We start from the raw sequence: 16,998 nt of genomic DNA, 5'->3' as shown, positions 1-16,998 counted from the left end.
GACGGATGTGTGAAAACTTGTGTAGCTTTTTGCTATTGTTTTAGCATTTACACAGCATCTTCACATTTCCAAAGCACTGTACCAACATTTATTAATCCTCACAACACCCCTGTGAGGTAGGTCAATAATTGTCTTTTATGGTAGAGAAATAGGCAGACAGGTCGAGTGAACCTTGTGGTCTGAGGCCACAAGGGCAGCCACTGAAGGGACTGTTCCCGAATCCAGAAGCTACGGCCCTCCACCCCACGTTCACCCACTGGTGGGCATCGCAGGGGCATATTCTCACCAGTGAAGGGGACATGGAGGACAAAACAATCTCTCAGGCAACACAAACATCAACAGTTCAAACGCACTGAGGAACGTCAATAAGAGAGAAACACTGACCCAGCACACCAGTGAGGCAAGAGCCATGCAGCAGAAAAGGCTGGAATCATAGCGACTAGTCCTGAGAACCAGGTAGGTGTTCTTAAAAACGGTTTGGGAAAACAAACTAGGAACGCGGTGGAAGGGTGACCAACTCAGATGCCTGTGGTTTCCACATGGGAAACAGAGTGTGTGGAAAAATCCAACCACGCAATCTAATTTTAAACTAGAAATAACAATGTTCTTTCACATTAGAAAGGCCAAATATCTGTAATGTAGATACTGACAGTATCCATTTTGTACTGCAACTTTTATTCCAAATATTCCAGCTTTTCCCCCACTGACAAGTGCTGCTCCCTATAGCACTCCTCTTTCTCTCTACATACCAGTCTATACACTGGTGTATGTTGCACGGTTAATTAGCTGAACTAGGGGTGGAATCCTGGAGAGCACAACAGACCATACTCTGTTCCTGTTTTAGAAACAGCTGTCTCTAACCTGTCTCTGCCCAATTCCATCTTATAAGAAGTGCTAAAAGCACACAGAGAAGCAGTTCATTCTTTTGTAAAGTGGTGAACTTGGTTCGATATGCCATTTTAAAAGAAATAAGAAAAAAGAAAAACTAAGACCTGCATTGTAAAAGCATAATATAGGAGTAGACTATAGCTACTCCAAATTTTAGAGTGACCAGAGTTAAAAACTATTACTGTTATCACTGTTTATTTGACAATAGTTCGTTTAGTCTACAAGTTTAAGGCAAACATACTAATGCATTTGCTTTTCTTCAGAAATCATACTTATAAAGATTACGTAAAGTCTGTCCCAAAACTTCTAAGAAACGTTAATTAAAAATAAGTCTCATTAAGATGCTTTACCAGGATACAAGAACTAAGGTGGTGTACAATGTTTTTTTAAAACAAAATTCAAAAAAAGGTAACGGCAATCCTTATCTTGTTTACACAATGTATTTTGAAAGGGTTAAACTTCAGAAATTACTTAAAAGTAAATAAGATTAGCAGCCATAAGGAATACTATTCATAAAATAAGCACAGTTCTAGAGGCTACTTTAAAAAAGGCAGTACTTTGGGCTTCTGAAGAGGAGGAGGGCGCGATGATCATCAACTGTCCGCGGCGCAGGCGCAAGCGCGCAGGTCCCATCATGCAGCCCACAGCACCCGAGGGCGGCACCACGCCATTGTTTCTCAGAAAAAGGGAGAGTAGATGCACTTTGTCAGCTGTTTCTTTTGTTTCCAGTGAGCAGTAAATGTCTAGCATCATTAAGAAAAAAAATAAAATCTGACGGAAGGCAGCCCTTTTTAACTGGAAGGCAGAGTGTGGCTTATGTGTCTCCATTTAACACTGCCAGGCAGTTCTGCAGCAACTGTAGGTTACCCTAAAAAGGGAGGGAAAATAAATGAAGTTCAAACAGTGTGAAAGACTCTTACTGAAAATATACAGTATTAGAAATCAAGTAACTTTACATTTAAGATACCAGAATTTTGAAAAGTCATTTATTATATACAAATAAATGTTTAAAGACGTAAAATTACAGAATTTGTTCCATGCACAGTATTTTCCACATACCAGATTGTTCAGTAAATTTCCGTCTAGACCAATATTAATATTTGGCATGCTCTAGTGAGGGTTATAAAATATGCCCTTTGTATGCAGATTAAACCACTGAGTACGTTCTGATTGTAAGACAGGTTCTTATCACATTCCTTTAGCCATTAAAATATAGCATTAGATTTATAGCACTTTTTATAAAAACAGTAAGATTACATACAGAAGTATTCTATAAAATTCATACCTAAATGTCCATTTGTAAAACATGTGAACTGGTACCCACATTTAGAGACATATAAAGGCAAATTTAAGTATATTTAGATTACGTTAATATATAAACAGGAATGAAGGAAAACCTCCTCCTTAGAGCAGAAAGTCAACTAAAATGTATAAAGAATGATGGAATTAGAAAATGACCACTTGGCGATCATCATCATCATAAACTGACTCAAGCAAAAATCACGAATGGATGCCAAAAGCAGTATGGGACTAAAATGCCAATACTGTAGCCATCAGCTATGTGCAGCTGCATAATGAAAATCTGTTAATTAAAATTAAATAAAAACTCAGTTCCTCAGTTGCATTACCCACATTTCAAGTCTTCAATAGCCACACATGACTAGTGCCAACCACACTGGACAGAACCCAGACTTCCTGATTACAGATTACAGAATATTCCCACCATGGCACGAAGCTGTGCTGATTACAGAATATTCCCACCATGGCACAAAGTTTTATTGGTCGGTGCTGGTTAAGTGATGGGGTATTTAACAGTCTCGGGTATCTCCTCACAGAATACTTAATCCAAAGTATAAAATATCAACTTTGCCACTGTGAAGCCTGCAGACATCACTTTAAGCAAATGATCAAAGTTGTACATTGCCAGTAAGGCAACTGATCAACAGCATGTGCCTCCTCCTGTGTGATGCGCCAAGAAGATCTGACATCACTTCTGGGTGGAATTCCTGTCCGAAGTGCACAACCTAAACCCACTAATTAGACAAACCCAAAGTGAGGGGCATTCTATAGGCCTGTGCTTTAACAGTGTCCAATGTTATGAAATACGAAGATTCAGCAACTTTTCCAAATTACAGAAGTCTAAGAAGACACGTGCACTGAATGCAACACGTTCTCTTGAATTTCCTTTTGCCATTAAGGACATTATTGGGACAACTGGGGAAATGTGAATAAAGGCCTCTGGATTAGATAACAATTATGTTGATATTAATTTCCTCAACTTTATAACTGTACTGAGTATTTAATTACTTGATTTTAGGAAATTCACACTTAAATGTATAAAAGAGAGAAGCAGCATCATATCTGCAGCTTACTCATATGGTTTAAGACAAAAACAGGTGTGTACAGGGGTGTGTGTGAGAGTGTGAGTGTGTGTGTGTAAAGAGAAACGGGGAGGAAGGGAGGGAAAAGGACAAAGCAGATGCGATAATATGCACATTTGGGGAATCTGGGTGAAGAGTATCCAGGAATTCTTTGTACTTTCCTTGCAATGTTCCTGAAAATCTAAAATTAAGTGAAAAATAAACATTAAACATTTTTAGGTGTTCAAGTTACTGTCAATTTTTGGCCAGTATAAGAACAGAACTGTGCCTGTCTATAGTTATGAAATTACCTTCTTAGATATACTTCTTACAGGTATATTCCTCAAATGGGACCGCTGAGTCACAGGATGCACATTCTGTAGGCTGACACCTGCCCAACTGCCCCTGCCAAAGGTGGACCTAACTCTGCAACTACAGCGGGGTACACAGGGACTCACATCACACCCTCACAGTTGGCTCATCACTTTTTTTTTTTTAACTGCCCATTTCACACATTTTTTACTTCCTTAATAAAGAATCTGAGCCTATTTTCAAGGACACAAAAGTGACCTAACTACCTAGTTAACTAGATTTCAATTATGTGGCAAAGACATATATACCAGTTACAATAAATAAAATCCAAAGTAGTTTCAAACCATCTTGTTGTACATTTAACTATTATTTACTCTTTTTGGAATAATTTATGTGGATCCTGGGTCCAAAATGAGACTTTGTTCAGATTTACAAAGTCATTAAGAAATCTCAGACAACAGAGTAGAGTTGCCCAACCTCAGCACTCCCGACATTTGGGCTGTGTGATCCCTCCTCATGGGGGCTGTCCGTGTATCGTAGGATACTGAGCAGCACTCCTGGCCTCTACCCACTACACACCAGCAGTGACCCCCCCCAACCCCAGATGCGACAACCACAAATGTCTCCAGAAATTGCTAAATGTCTCCTGGGGGGCAAAATCACCACCAGTTAAGAACCACTGGACTAGTAGAGCTATCAGAAATTTGAACACAGAGAACACATTTCAGGAAGAATTTGAAAAAGTACAGAATCTGGAAACCAGAGGCTGACATCAATCTAAAGCAGGGTCAGCAAACTTTTTTTGTAAAGGGTTATTAAACAGTAAACATTTTAGACTTTGAGAGACATTTGGTCTCTGTTTCAACTACTCAACTTTGCTGCAGTAGCATGAAAGCAATCATAGACAAAGCGTAAGTGAATAAGCTTAAGCGAATATGCTTGGCTGTATTCCAATAAACCTTAATAGGTTAAATTTGAGTTTCATACAATTATCACGTCATGAAATATTATTCTTCTGATCTTTTTATAATCATTTAAAAATATGAATGCCATTCCTGGCTCACAGGCTGTACAGAATAGGTTGTAGTTTGTCAACCCCTCCTTAATCTATAACAAAATCCTTGATAGTTTATAAACTCTTTAAAAAGAACAAAAACGGTGAACACTGGAAAACAACACAGGCTCAATAAGAATAAATCATGCCAGGCTTATAAAAACATTTTCCTTTTTTTGGGCCACAATGCATGGCACGCAGGATCTTAGTTCCCCGACCAGGGATCAAACCCACGCCTCCTGCAGGGGAAATGCAGAGTCTTAACCACTGGACCACCAGGGAGGTCCATACATTTTCTTCTGACAGGGTTATTAGCCCAGCAAATCAGACAACGTATATCTTGATTTTAATAAGTAACTTGATACTCCTTATGTCCTTCACAGATAAAATGGGAAAAATAATGGTTGATAATAGTATAAATGAATTCCTAACTATCCAAATAACTATAACCAAAGAATATTAATTAATAAGTTAATATTAATTAGTATAGAAAGAAAGGAACTAAATTTTTTTTGGTGCCACTTACTTTCAAAAGGTAGGTTAACAAATAGTGATTCCTTTAATCCTGATCAACCTTTTAAATCAGAACTTAGATGAAGACATAAAAGGGAGTTCATACAAATTACAAATGTCCATCACTTGACAGGATAAACTAGTATAATAGTCAAATACTATAAGAAGTGCTAAAAGTACTATATGATCTTTTCCAAAAGATCTCAATGCGCTGGGCTAAGACGAGCAAGCTTAAATCTAACAGACAAACGTGGCCTGCAATTACATTTTTAAAATAAGTGCTCAATAAATGAAAAAGTTCTAGAGAGCCATTGTACAACATGAATATACTTAATACTACTTAACTGTACACTTAAAAATCGTTAAGATGGTAAATTTTATGTTATGTGTTTCTTACCACAAAAATGAAAATAATTACTAAAAAAATTACACACACAACCACAGGGCGGAGGTTCAAGAAGTGACTTAGAAAGAGAGAAAAAGTGTGATTATAGCCAAATCAAGCTGGTGAAATATGGCAGTTAAAAAAACCCGTATCTTATACATATAAAACATGCTTGGAGGGGAGGGATAAATTAGGAATTTGGGAGTAACATACACACTACTATATATAAAACAGATAAACAACAAGGACCTACTATATAGCACAGGGAACTATACTCAATATTCTGTAATAACCTCTATGGGAAAAGAATCTGAAAAAGAATATATACATATATATGTATAACTGAATCACTTTGCTGTACACCCGAAACCAACACATTGTAAATCAACTATACTTCAATAAAAAATAAATTAGTTAAAAAAAAATAGAATAAAACATGCTGTAAGAAGAAATGTGAACAATAATCATTCTATGTATGTAAATGTGTTTCCATTTTCAGGTATAATATTTTAAAAGAGTAATGACAGTAGGGCAATAACACAATAAAAATCTTGTTGAGGTGTATGGGATGAAAAATATTTAGCCAAAGGATGTCTGGCATGGAGAAAAGAAGATATATGGAGAATATGAAGGATGTAAATATCTGAAGGGTAAACTGTGAAAGAGGAATTAAACATGTCAAAGTTACACAGAAGTAAATTCGTGCTCATTATAGAGTATACCAAAAATCTCAGTGTAGTTTTAAGCTTTAATAACTTTATACTTATAAATGTTATAAATTTATCACGAAATAACATAAAAGTTTTTAAAAATTCCTTTAATATTTATAGTTTGGGGAATTTTGAATACATTTAAAATTTTCAGTCCCTTTGAAGATGGCAAATGTTAAATAAAATTTTAAGTGATGTTTTTATTAAGTAAGATTTTTTTTTTAACAACTAGTCAAAAAATGATACTGTTTTTCCATATTAGGTACTAGAGTTTTGCAAAGCTGACCATTAGAGACATTATAGATATTTTTCTTGTTTAAATTAGATAACCTTTAAAATCCCTCTCAATTTTAAGATTCTCTATTTTAAAAATTAGTATAAAGTTTCATAACTGACTCATTTGTAAATTATGTCACTTAAATTATTAAATCTTTAATATGATACTACCTTTGCATGCTTCAGTTCTAACTCTGCCAGTTCCACTAAATTTTTTCTGAATGCAGCAACTCTTCTTGTCTTAAAATCTATAAGCTCTGTGAACAAAACAAATTAGGATTAACTATTTATATAATAGTCCAAACCATACCTTATGATTAAAGGTTAATATAAGAGTACCTTGTTTTGCAGATTCAGATATTTTTTCAAACTTCTGACAACATAACTGTTGGGACGTTTCAGCCTGCAGAACATCTTTATTTTTTGCTCTTGCTTTATCCAGTGCTTTATTAGCATTTTCATAATCCACTAGTGACCTAGATCTTCGATACAGGAGATCCTATAAAACAGAATGCTTCACGATAATATATGCTGCATGTTTCTAGTAGCTGCCCTCAGCCACCGCCACCCCCATCACCAGAGCTAACACACAGTGAATGCCACATGTCATTCTTCTAAATTTTTTTAGTAACAGCTTTATTGAGATATAATTCAAATCACCACATAACTCACTCATTTATTTATTTTTAAAATTTATATATTTATTTGGTTGTGCCAGATCTTAGTTGCAGCAGGCGGGCTCCTTTGTTGCGGCTCACCAGCTCCTTAGTTGTGGCATGTGAACTCTTAGTTGTGGCATGCATATGGGATCTAGTTCCCTGACCAGGGATCAAACCTGGGCCCCCTGCAATGGGAGCTCAGAGCCTTAACCACTGTGCCACCAGGGGAGTCCCTAACTCACTCATATAAGTGCACGATTCAATGGTTTGTAGTATGCTCAGACAGTTGTGTAACCATCACTAGCCTCAATTTTAGAACATTTTCGTCACCCAAAAAGAAACCAGGTCCTTTAGCAGTCACTCTCCATTTCCTTCCACAACCCCCACCTCCAGCCATGGACAACCATTAATCTGCTTTCTGTCTCTATAGATTTGCCTATTTTGGACATTTCATTAAAAAAGGAATCAGGGGGCTTCCGTGGTGGTGCAGTGGTTGAGAGTCCGCCTGCCGATGCAGGGGACTCTGGTTCGTGCCCCGGTCTGGGAAGATCCCACGTGCCGCGGAGGGGCTGGGCCCGTGAGCCATGGCCGCTGAACCTGCACGTCCGGAGCCTGTGCTCCGCAACGGGAGAGGCCACAACAGTGAGAGGCCCGCGTACCGCAAAAAAAAAAAAAAAAAAAAAAAAAAAGGAATCAGGGACTTCCCTGGTGGCGCAGTGGATAAGACTCCACGCTCCCAATGCAGGGGGCCCGGGTTCGATCCCTGGTCAGGGAACTAGATCCCACGTGCATGCCACAACTAAGGCTCCCGCCTGCCGCAACTAAGAAGCCCGCCTGCCGCAACTAAGACCCTTCGCAACCAAATAAATAAATAAAATATTTTAAAAAGGAATCATATAATATGTGGCCTTTTGTATCTGGCCTTTTTTTTTTTTTCCTTTTTGGCTGTGCTGCGGCTTGCGGGATCTTAGTTCCCTGACCAGGGATTGAACCTGGGCTTTCAGCAGTGAAAGTGTACAGCCCTAAACACCGTATCGCCAGGGAATTCCCGTGTCTGGCTTTTTCACTTAGCATAAAGTTTCAAGTTCATCCGTTTTATAGCATGAATCAGTACTTCATTCCTTTTATTGCTAAATCATATTTCATTGTATGGACATACCACATTGATTTATCCATTCGTTAGCTGACAGACATTTGGTTTGTTTCCACTTTTTGGCTATTTCATAATAATGCTGTTATGAACATGTGTGTACAAGTTTTTGTGCGGACATGTTTTCACATTTCATTTCTCTTTCATACCTCATTACTTAGGAGTGGAATTACTGGGTCACCTTGTAACTCTATGTTGAATCTTTTGAGAAATTGCCAGATTATTTCCAAAGTAACCGCACCATTTTACATTTTCCCACCAAAACTATATGAGGGGTCCAATTTCTCCACATCCTTGTCAATACTGTTATGTCTTTTTGATTACAGCCACCTAGTAGGTGTGAAGTGATATAGCACTGTGGTTTTAATGTGCATTTCCCTGAGGGCTAAAGATGTTGAGCACCTTTTTACATATTTATTGGCCATTTGTATATCTTTTTTGTCTTTTGCCCACTTTTTAACTGGACTCTTTGTCTTTTTACTAAGAGTTCTTTATATATTCTGAATACCAGTTGCTTATTAGGGACTTACATGATTTCCAAATATTGGGTTGGTCAGAAAGTTTGTTTGTAACATCTTATGCAAAAGCCAGAATGAACTTTCTGGTCAACCCGATATTTTCTCCTGGTCTGTGGGTTTTTATATTTTTCTCGATAGTTTTTTTTTTTTTTTTTGCGGTACGCAGGCCTCTCACTGTTGTGGCCTCTCCCATTGTGGAGCACAGGCCCTGGACACGCAGGCTCAGCAGTCATGGCTCACAGGCCTAGCCGCTCTGCGGCATGTGGGATTGTCCCAGACTGGGGCATGAACCCGTGTCCCCCGCATTGGCAGGCGGACTCTCAACCACTGCGTCACCAGGGAAGCCCTCGATAGTGTTTTTGATACAAAAAACTTTAAACAAAAGTTTTTAAAATTTTAATAAAGTCCAATTTATTATTTTTATTTGGTTGGTATGCTTCTGGTTATGGCTAAGAAATCAATGCCTAATTAAGGCAATCAAGAAGATTTATGTTTATGTTTTCTTCTAAAAATGTTATAGTTTTAGCTCTTACATTTAGACCTTTGATCCATTTTGAGTAAATTTTCTATCCATGGTGTGAGGAAGGTCCAACTTTATTCTTTTTCATGTGACCATTCAGTTGTCCCAGTACCTTTCATTGGAAGTCTATTATTTTCCTCACTATATTGTCCCAGCACTCTGTCAAAAATCAACTGACTGTTTCGTCAGCAAAATAGGAATAGAAGTAACACTCTCAACTTGATAAAGAACATCTACAAAAAACCTACAGCTAACATCATACTTAATAGTGAAAAACTAGAAGCTTTCCCACTAATATCAGGAACAACACACGGATGTCCCATCTCACCACTCTTTCTCAATATTGTACTGTAGGTCCTAGCTAATGCAATAAGAAAAAGAAATAAAAAGTATACAGATTTGAAAGGAAGAAACAAAACTGTCTTTTGTTTACAGATGCCAGATAACAAGACTGTTTATATAGAAAAACTCCTGGAATTAATAAATGAGTATAATAAAGTTTTACAAGAGAACATCAGTATACAAAAGTAGATTGCTTTCTTGTATACCAGCAATGAACAAGTGAAATTTGAAATTAAAAACACAATACCATTTACATTAATTAGCACTCCAGAGAATGAAATACTTAGGTATTAATCTAACAAAGCAAGTACAACTTTTGAGGAAAACTACAAAACTTGGATAAAAGAAATCAAAGCACTAAATAAATGGAGAGATATTCCATGTTCATGGATAGGGAGACTCAATATTGTCAAAATCAGTTCTTTCCAAATTGATCTATGGATTCAACATAATCCCAATCAAAATCCTGGCAAGTTATTTTGTAGACATCAACCAATTGATTCTAAAGTTTGTGTGGAAATGCAAAAGACACAGAGTAACACAACAGTGAAGGAGAAGAACAAAGTCAGAGGACTGACACTATCTACTTTAAACCTTTCTATAAAGCTACAGTAATCTAGACAGTGTGGTACTGGTCAAAGAACAGACAAATAGATCAATACAACAGAATAGAGAGCCCAGCACTAGACTCACACAAATACAGACAACTGATCTTTTGACAGAGGAGCAAAAGCAATACAATGGAGAAAAGATAATCTTTTCAACAAATGGTGCTGGGAAACCTGGATATCCACATGCAAAGAAACGAATTTATACACAGCCCTTACACCCTTCATGAAAATTAACTCAATGGATCATAGACCTAAATGTAAAATGCAAAACACAGGAGAAAATCCACATGACCTTGCACGTGGTGATAACTTTTTAGATACAACACCAAAGGGATGATCCAAGAAAGAAATAATTGGTAAGTTGGACTTCTTTAAAATTAAAAATTGCTGGGACTTCCCTGGTGGCACAGTGGTTAAGAATCCGCCTGCCAAGGCAGGCAACATGGCTTCAAGCCCTGGTCCGGGAAGATCCCACATGCCACAGAGCAACTAAGCCTGTGCGCCACAACTACTGAGCCTGCGCTCTACAGCCCGTGAGCCACAACTACTGAGCCTGTGTGCCATAACTATGGAAAGCCCACGTGCCCTAGAGCCTGTGTGTCACAACTACTGAGCCCATGTGCCACAACTACTGAAGCATGCGCGCTCTAGGGCCCATGTGCTGCAACTACTGAGTCTGCGTGCTGCAACTACTGAAGCCCGCGCACTTAGAGCTCACGTTCTGCAACAAGTGAAGCCACCGCAATGAGGAGCCTGCGCACTGCAACAAAGAGTAGCCCCCTGGGGCTTCCCTGGTGGCGCAGTGGTTGAGAGTCCGCCTGCTGATGCAGGGGACGCGGGTTCGTGCCCCGGTCTGGGAGGATCCCACATGCTGCGGAGCAGCTGGGCCCGTGAGCCATGGCCACTGGGCCTGCGCATCTGGGGTCTGTGCTCTGCAACGGGAGAGGCCACGGCAGTGAGAGGCCTGCGTACCGCAAAAAAAAAAAAACAAAAAGTAGCCCCTACTTGCCACAACTAGAGAAAGCCTACGCGCAGCAACAAAGACCCAACGCAGCCAAAAATAAATAAATACATAAAATTAAAGGAAGAAAATAAAAAAAAATAAAAAATGTCTGCTCAGCAAAAGACAGTGTCAAGAAGACAAGCCACCAGACCAAGAAAAATTTTTTACAAGATATTTGATAAAAAGGACTGCTGTCCAAAATACACAAAGAACTCTTAAAACTTAACCACCAAAGTAAAGAATCGGCCATAGACCTTTTTTTTCAAGACAGACACCTCACCAAAGAAGACACAGAGGTGGCATATAATAAGCTTGTGAAAAGATGCTTCACATCAAATGTCATCACGGAAATGCAAATTAAAACGACATACCTCTACACACCTTGTTAGAATGGCCAAAATCTACAATTCTGACAATACCAAATGCTGGTGAGGATGTTAAGCAACAGGAACTCTCATTCATTGCTGGTGAGAATGCAATGATATAGGCACTTTGGAAGACAGTTAGAACTAAACATACTCTTATCATACGATCTAGTGATTGTGCTCCTTGCTATTTATTACTCAAAGGAGTTGAAAACTTATGTTCACACAAAAACCTGCACACTGATGTTTACAGCAGCTGTACTGATAATTGCCAAAACTTAGAAGCAACCAAGATGTCCTTCAGTAGGTCAGTGGATAAATAAACTTGATATACCAAGGCAACAGAATGTTATTAAGTGCTAAAGAGAAATGAGCTATCAAGCCATGAAAAGACATAGAGGAAACTTAAATGCACATTACTAAGTGAAGAAGCCAATATGAAAAGACCCAACTATATGACATTTTGGAAAAGGCAAAACTATGAAAGCAATTAAAAAATCAACAGAGGTTAGGAGGAAGGTGAGTGAATAGATGGAACACAGGATTTCTGGGGCAGTAAAATTATTCTGTAAAATCAAGCCTCTGTAAGCCTCAGTAAATTTAAGAAAATTGAAAAAGAAAAACAGCTGAAAGAAAATTGAAATTGTATCAAGTATCTTTTCTGACCACAACACTATGAGACTAGATTTCAATTACAGGAAAAAAACTGTAAAAAATACAAACACATGGAGGCTAAACAATACGCTACTAAATAACCAAGAAATCACTGAAGAAATCAAACAGGAAATCAAAAAATACCTAGAAACAAATGACAATGAAAACATGATGACCCCAAACCTATGGGATACAGCAAAAGCAGTTCTAAGAGGGAAATTTATAGCAATACAATCCTACCTCAAGAAACAAGAAAAATCTCAAATAAACAACCTAAACTTACACTTAAAGCTATTAGAGAAAAGAACAAAAAAACCTCAAAGTTAGCAGAAGGAAAGAATTCATAAAGATTAGATAAGAAATAAATGAAAAAGAAATGAAGGAAACAATAGCAAAGATCAATAAAACTAAAAGCTGGTTCTTTGAGAAGATAAACAAAATTGATAAACCATTAGCCAGATTCATCAAGAAAAAAAGGAAGACTCAAATCAACAGAGTTAGAAATGAAAAAGGAGAAGTAACAACTGACACTGCAGAAATACGAAGGATCATGAGAGACTACTACAAGCAACTGTATGCCAATAAAATAGACAACCTGGAAGAAATGGACAAATTCTTAGAAAAGTACAAGCTTCCAAGACTGAACCAGGAAGAAACAGAAAATATGAACAGAACAATCACAAGCACTGAAACTGAAACTGATTAAAAATCTTCCACCAGAAAAAAAAAAACAAAAAAATAAAAACTTCCACCAAACAAAAGCCCAGGACCAGATGGCTTCACAGGTGAATTCTATCGAATATTTAGAGAAGAGCTAACATCTATCCTTCTCAAACTCTTCCAAAATACAGCAGAAAAAGGAACACTCCCAAACTCATTCTACGAGGTCACAAATACCCTGATACCAAAACCAAAGATGTCACAAAAAAACCTACAGGCCAGTGTTAGTGATGAACATAGATGCAAAAATCCTCAACAAAATACTAGCAAACAGAATCCAACAGCACATTAAAAGGTTCACACACCATGATCAAGTGGGGTTTATCCCAGCAATGCAAGGATTCTTCAATATATGCAAATCAATGTGATACACCATAGTAACAAATTAAAGGATAAAAACCATATGATAATCTTAACAGATGCAGAAAAAGCTTTCGACAAAATTCAACACTCATTTATGATAAAACTCTCCAGAAAGTGGGCATAGAGGGAACCTACCTCAACATAATAAAGGCCATATGTGACAAACCCACAGCCAACATCATTCTCAATGGTGAAAAACTGAAACCATTTCCTCTAAGATCAGGAACAAGACAAGGGAGCTGGGGCTTCCCTGGTGGCGCAGTGGTTCAGAATCTGCCTGCCAATGCAGGGGACATGGGTTCGAGCCCTGGTTTGGGAAGATCCCACATGCCGCGGAGCAACTAGGCCCGTGAGCCACAACTATTGAGCCTGCGCGTCTGGAGCCTGTGCTCCGCAACAAGAGAGGCCACGATAGTGAGAGGCCTGCACACTGCGATGAAGAGTGGCCCCCCGCTTGCCACAACCAGAGAAAGCCCTTGCACAGAAACGAAGACCCAACACAGTCAAAAATAAAAAAATAACAAAAAACATTGAAATAAATCACATTTCACTTAAAAAAAAAAAAAAGACAAGGGAGCCCACTCTCACCTCTATTATTCAACATAGTTTTGGAAGTTTTAGGCACGGCAATCAGAGAAGAAAAAGAAATAAAAGGAATCCAAATCGGAAAAGAAGCAGCAAAACTGTTACTGTTTGCAGATGACATGATACTATACACAGAGAATCCTAAAGATGCTACCAGAAAACCACTAGAACTAATCAATGAATTTGGTAAAATAGCAGGATACAAAATTAATGCACAGAAATCTCTTGCATTCCTATACACTAATGATGAAAAATCTGAAAGAGAAATTAAGGAAACACTCCCATTTACCACTGCAACAAAAAGAATAAAATACCTAGGAATAAACCTACCTAAGGAGGCGAAAGACTTGTACTCAGAAAACTATAAGACACTGATGAAAGAAATCAAGGACGATACAAACAGATGGAGAGATATACCACGTTCTTGGAGTGGAAGAATCAACATCATGAAAATGACTATATTACCCAAAGCAATCTACAGATTCAATGCAATCCCTATCAAACTACCAATGGCATTTTTCACAGAAGTAGAACAAAAAATTTTACAATTTGTATGGAAACACAGAAGACCCTGAATAGCCAAGGCAATCCTGAGAAAGAAAAACGGAGCTGGAGGAATCAGGCTCCCTGACTTCAGACTATACCACAAAGCTACAGTAATCAAGACAGTATGGTACTGGCACAAAAACAGAAATACAGATCAACGGAACAGGATAGAAAGCCCAGAGATAAACCCACTCACATATGGTCACTTTATCTTTGACAAAGGAGGCAAGAACATATACAATGGTGAAAAGACAGCCTCTTCAATAAATGGTGCTGGGAAAACTGGACAGCTACAAGGTAAAACAATGAAATTAGAACACTTCCTAACACCATACACAAAAATAAACTCAAAATGGATTAAAGACCTAAATGTAAGGCCAGACACTATAAAACTCTTAGAGGAAAACATAGGCAGAACACTCTATGACAGAAATCACGGCAAGATCCTTTTTGACCCACCTCTTAGAGAAATGGAAATAAAACCAAAAATGGGATCTAATGAAACTTAAAAGCTTTTGCACAGCAAAGGAAACCATCAACAAGATGAAAAGGCAACACCTGGAATGCAAGAAAATATTTGCAAACGAAGCAAGTGACAAAGGATTAATCTCCAAAATATACAAGCAGCTCATGCAGCTCAATATCAAAAAAAACCCAAAAAACCCAATCCAAAAATGGACAGAAGTCCTAAACAGACACTTCTCCAAAGAAGATATAGATTGCCAACAAACACATGAAAGGATGCTCAACGTCACTAATCATTAAAGAAAAGCAAATCAAAACCACAATGAGGTATCGCCTCATACTGGTCAGAATGGCCATCATCAAAAAATCTACAAACAATAAATGCTGGAGAGGGTGTGGAGAATGTTGTTGGGAATGTAATTGATACAGCCACTATGGAGAGCAGTATGTAGGTTCCTTAAAAAACTAAAAATAGAACTACCATATGACCCAGCAATCCCATGATTAGATGGGAATTTTCTGTACAACATCTCAATTTATAAATTAACATGGAATTTGGAGTATCTGAGCCACTAACTTTTCAGTGCTTTTTAGATGTTTTTATTAAACTTTTTTTTGATTAGTAAGAGTTTTAGTTTTGCACATAGATTTCCAAAAGGAAACTTGAGATGCCTTAAAATAAAACATACTTCTCTTTTATGGTTCTCTCACCCTCAATAGAGGACTTAGATAGACAAAATTAGGAATCCTTTAGCTGTACAACTGTTATTTGGGGGTTTTACTTTTGTTTTTGCAGGTATTTCACCTGACTAAATATACCAAATTCAATTAAAAAAAATTTCTAGACAAATTCTATCAGGAGTTTATAGAGGAAACATTTATGTGGGGTTCCCTGACCTACAATTTATAAAAGGAGAAAAAAAAAATCATACTTAAAAATATAATTTAAAATCAAGAGATAAGTCATCTTTAACAATCTTAAGTCTAACAACCTCTAAGGAGATGATGGCTTTTGTAAAGCAGTCCATTTAAAAAAAAAGAATAGTTACCTTAGCAGCTTGAGATTCTCTTAAGTAATATTTTAAAAGGTCAGAAAGTTTGAGGTCCTCATCAGCTGACACTCGGGCTTCTATTTTCTGAAAAAGGGGAAAAAATTGGGTATTTAATCAGTACTTACATTCTATACTCAGTGTTTTCTTTCTTAATTATTGTAAAAATATTAGTTATAAATAACTACAGTATCAATTCCTATTTAAACTAAGTTTCCTTTCCTTCTCTTTTGTTAGTCTGTTAGTTTTTTTTTTTGTAACTGACAAAAAAATGAACAGATTAGTGAATTTACGGAAGGATTCTATATTTGACTCAAGTTCTTGGCTGTAATGAGTTTCAATATCATATTTCAGGTTCACCTGTATTTTTCTCTCTATGCATTTCAATGGCAATTGATATGTACACATGATTATAAAGTAATAGAGGCTGGCAACAGCAGTAGACTAGGTAATTCAAACCAATCCTTCTGCTGTGGACAACCAGAAAACAATTTTAAAACATTAAGTCTGACTAAAAAGATGAGAACTCGGGACTTCCTTGGTGGTCCAGTGGTTAAGAATCTGCCTTCCAATGCAGGGGACAAGGGTTCAATCCCTGGGCGGGGAACTAAGATCCCACATGCCACGGGGCAACTAAGCCCACGTGCCACAACTACAGAGCCCACACGCTCTGGAGCCCGTGCGCCACAACTAGAGAGAAGTCTGCATCACAACTAGAAAGAAGCCCACATGCCACAACTAGAGAGAAGCCTGTGCACCGCGACGAAGAGCCCACATGCCCTGGAGCCCGCAGCACCACAACGAGCAAGAAGCCCATGTGCTACAACTAGAGAGAAGCCGGCCTGCGCTACGATGAGCCCACATAACACAACAAAAGATCCTGTGTGCCGCAATCAAGACCCAACGCAGCCAAAAATAAATAAAGTAAATAAATAAAAACAAGGATGATT

At 37.9% G+C, this 16,998-nt stretch overlaps 1 protein-coding gene across 1 annotated transcript in view; it reads right to left on the bottom strand.

Moving 5' to 3' along the window:
• Positions 1-65: 65 nt before the first annotated feature.
• SNX6 (sorting nexin 6) overlaps positions 66-16,998 on the bottom strand; it is a 54,863-nt gene continuing 37,930 nt past the window's right edge. Inside the window, exons 11-14 of the mRNA XM_060001882.2 lie at positions 16,049-16,135; positions 6,838-6,997; positions 6,670-6,755; positions 66-1,756 (exon numbers count right to left, since the gene is read on the bottom strand). Coding sequence (XP_059857865.2) covers positions 1,703-1,756; positions 6,670-6,755; positions 6,838-6,997; positions 16,049-16,135 — 387 coding nt within the window. The 3' untranslated portion in view covers positions 66-1,702. The remainder of the gene's footprint in view (positions 1,757-6,669; positions 6,756-6,837; positions 6,998-16,048; positions 16,136-16,998) is intronic.

This window comes from Delphinus delphis, chromosome 2 (assembly GCF_949987515.2).
Source record: "Delphinus delphis chromosome 2, mDelDel1.2, whole genome shotgun sequence".
NCBI lineage: Eukaryota > Metazoa > Chordata > Mammalia > Artiodactyla > Delphinidae > Delphinus > Delphinus delphis.
Note: the sequence above shows the minus strand (reverse complement) of the source record. Positions and strands in the feature narration are given on the sequence as shown.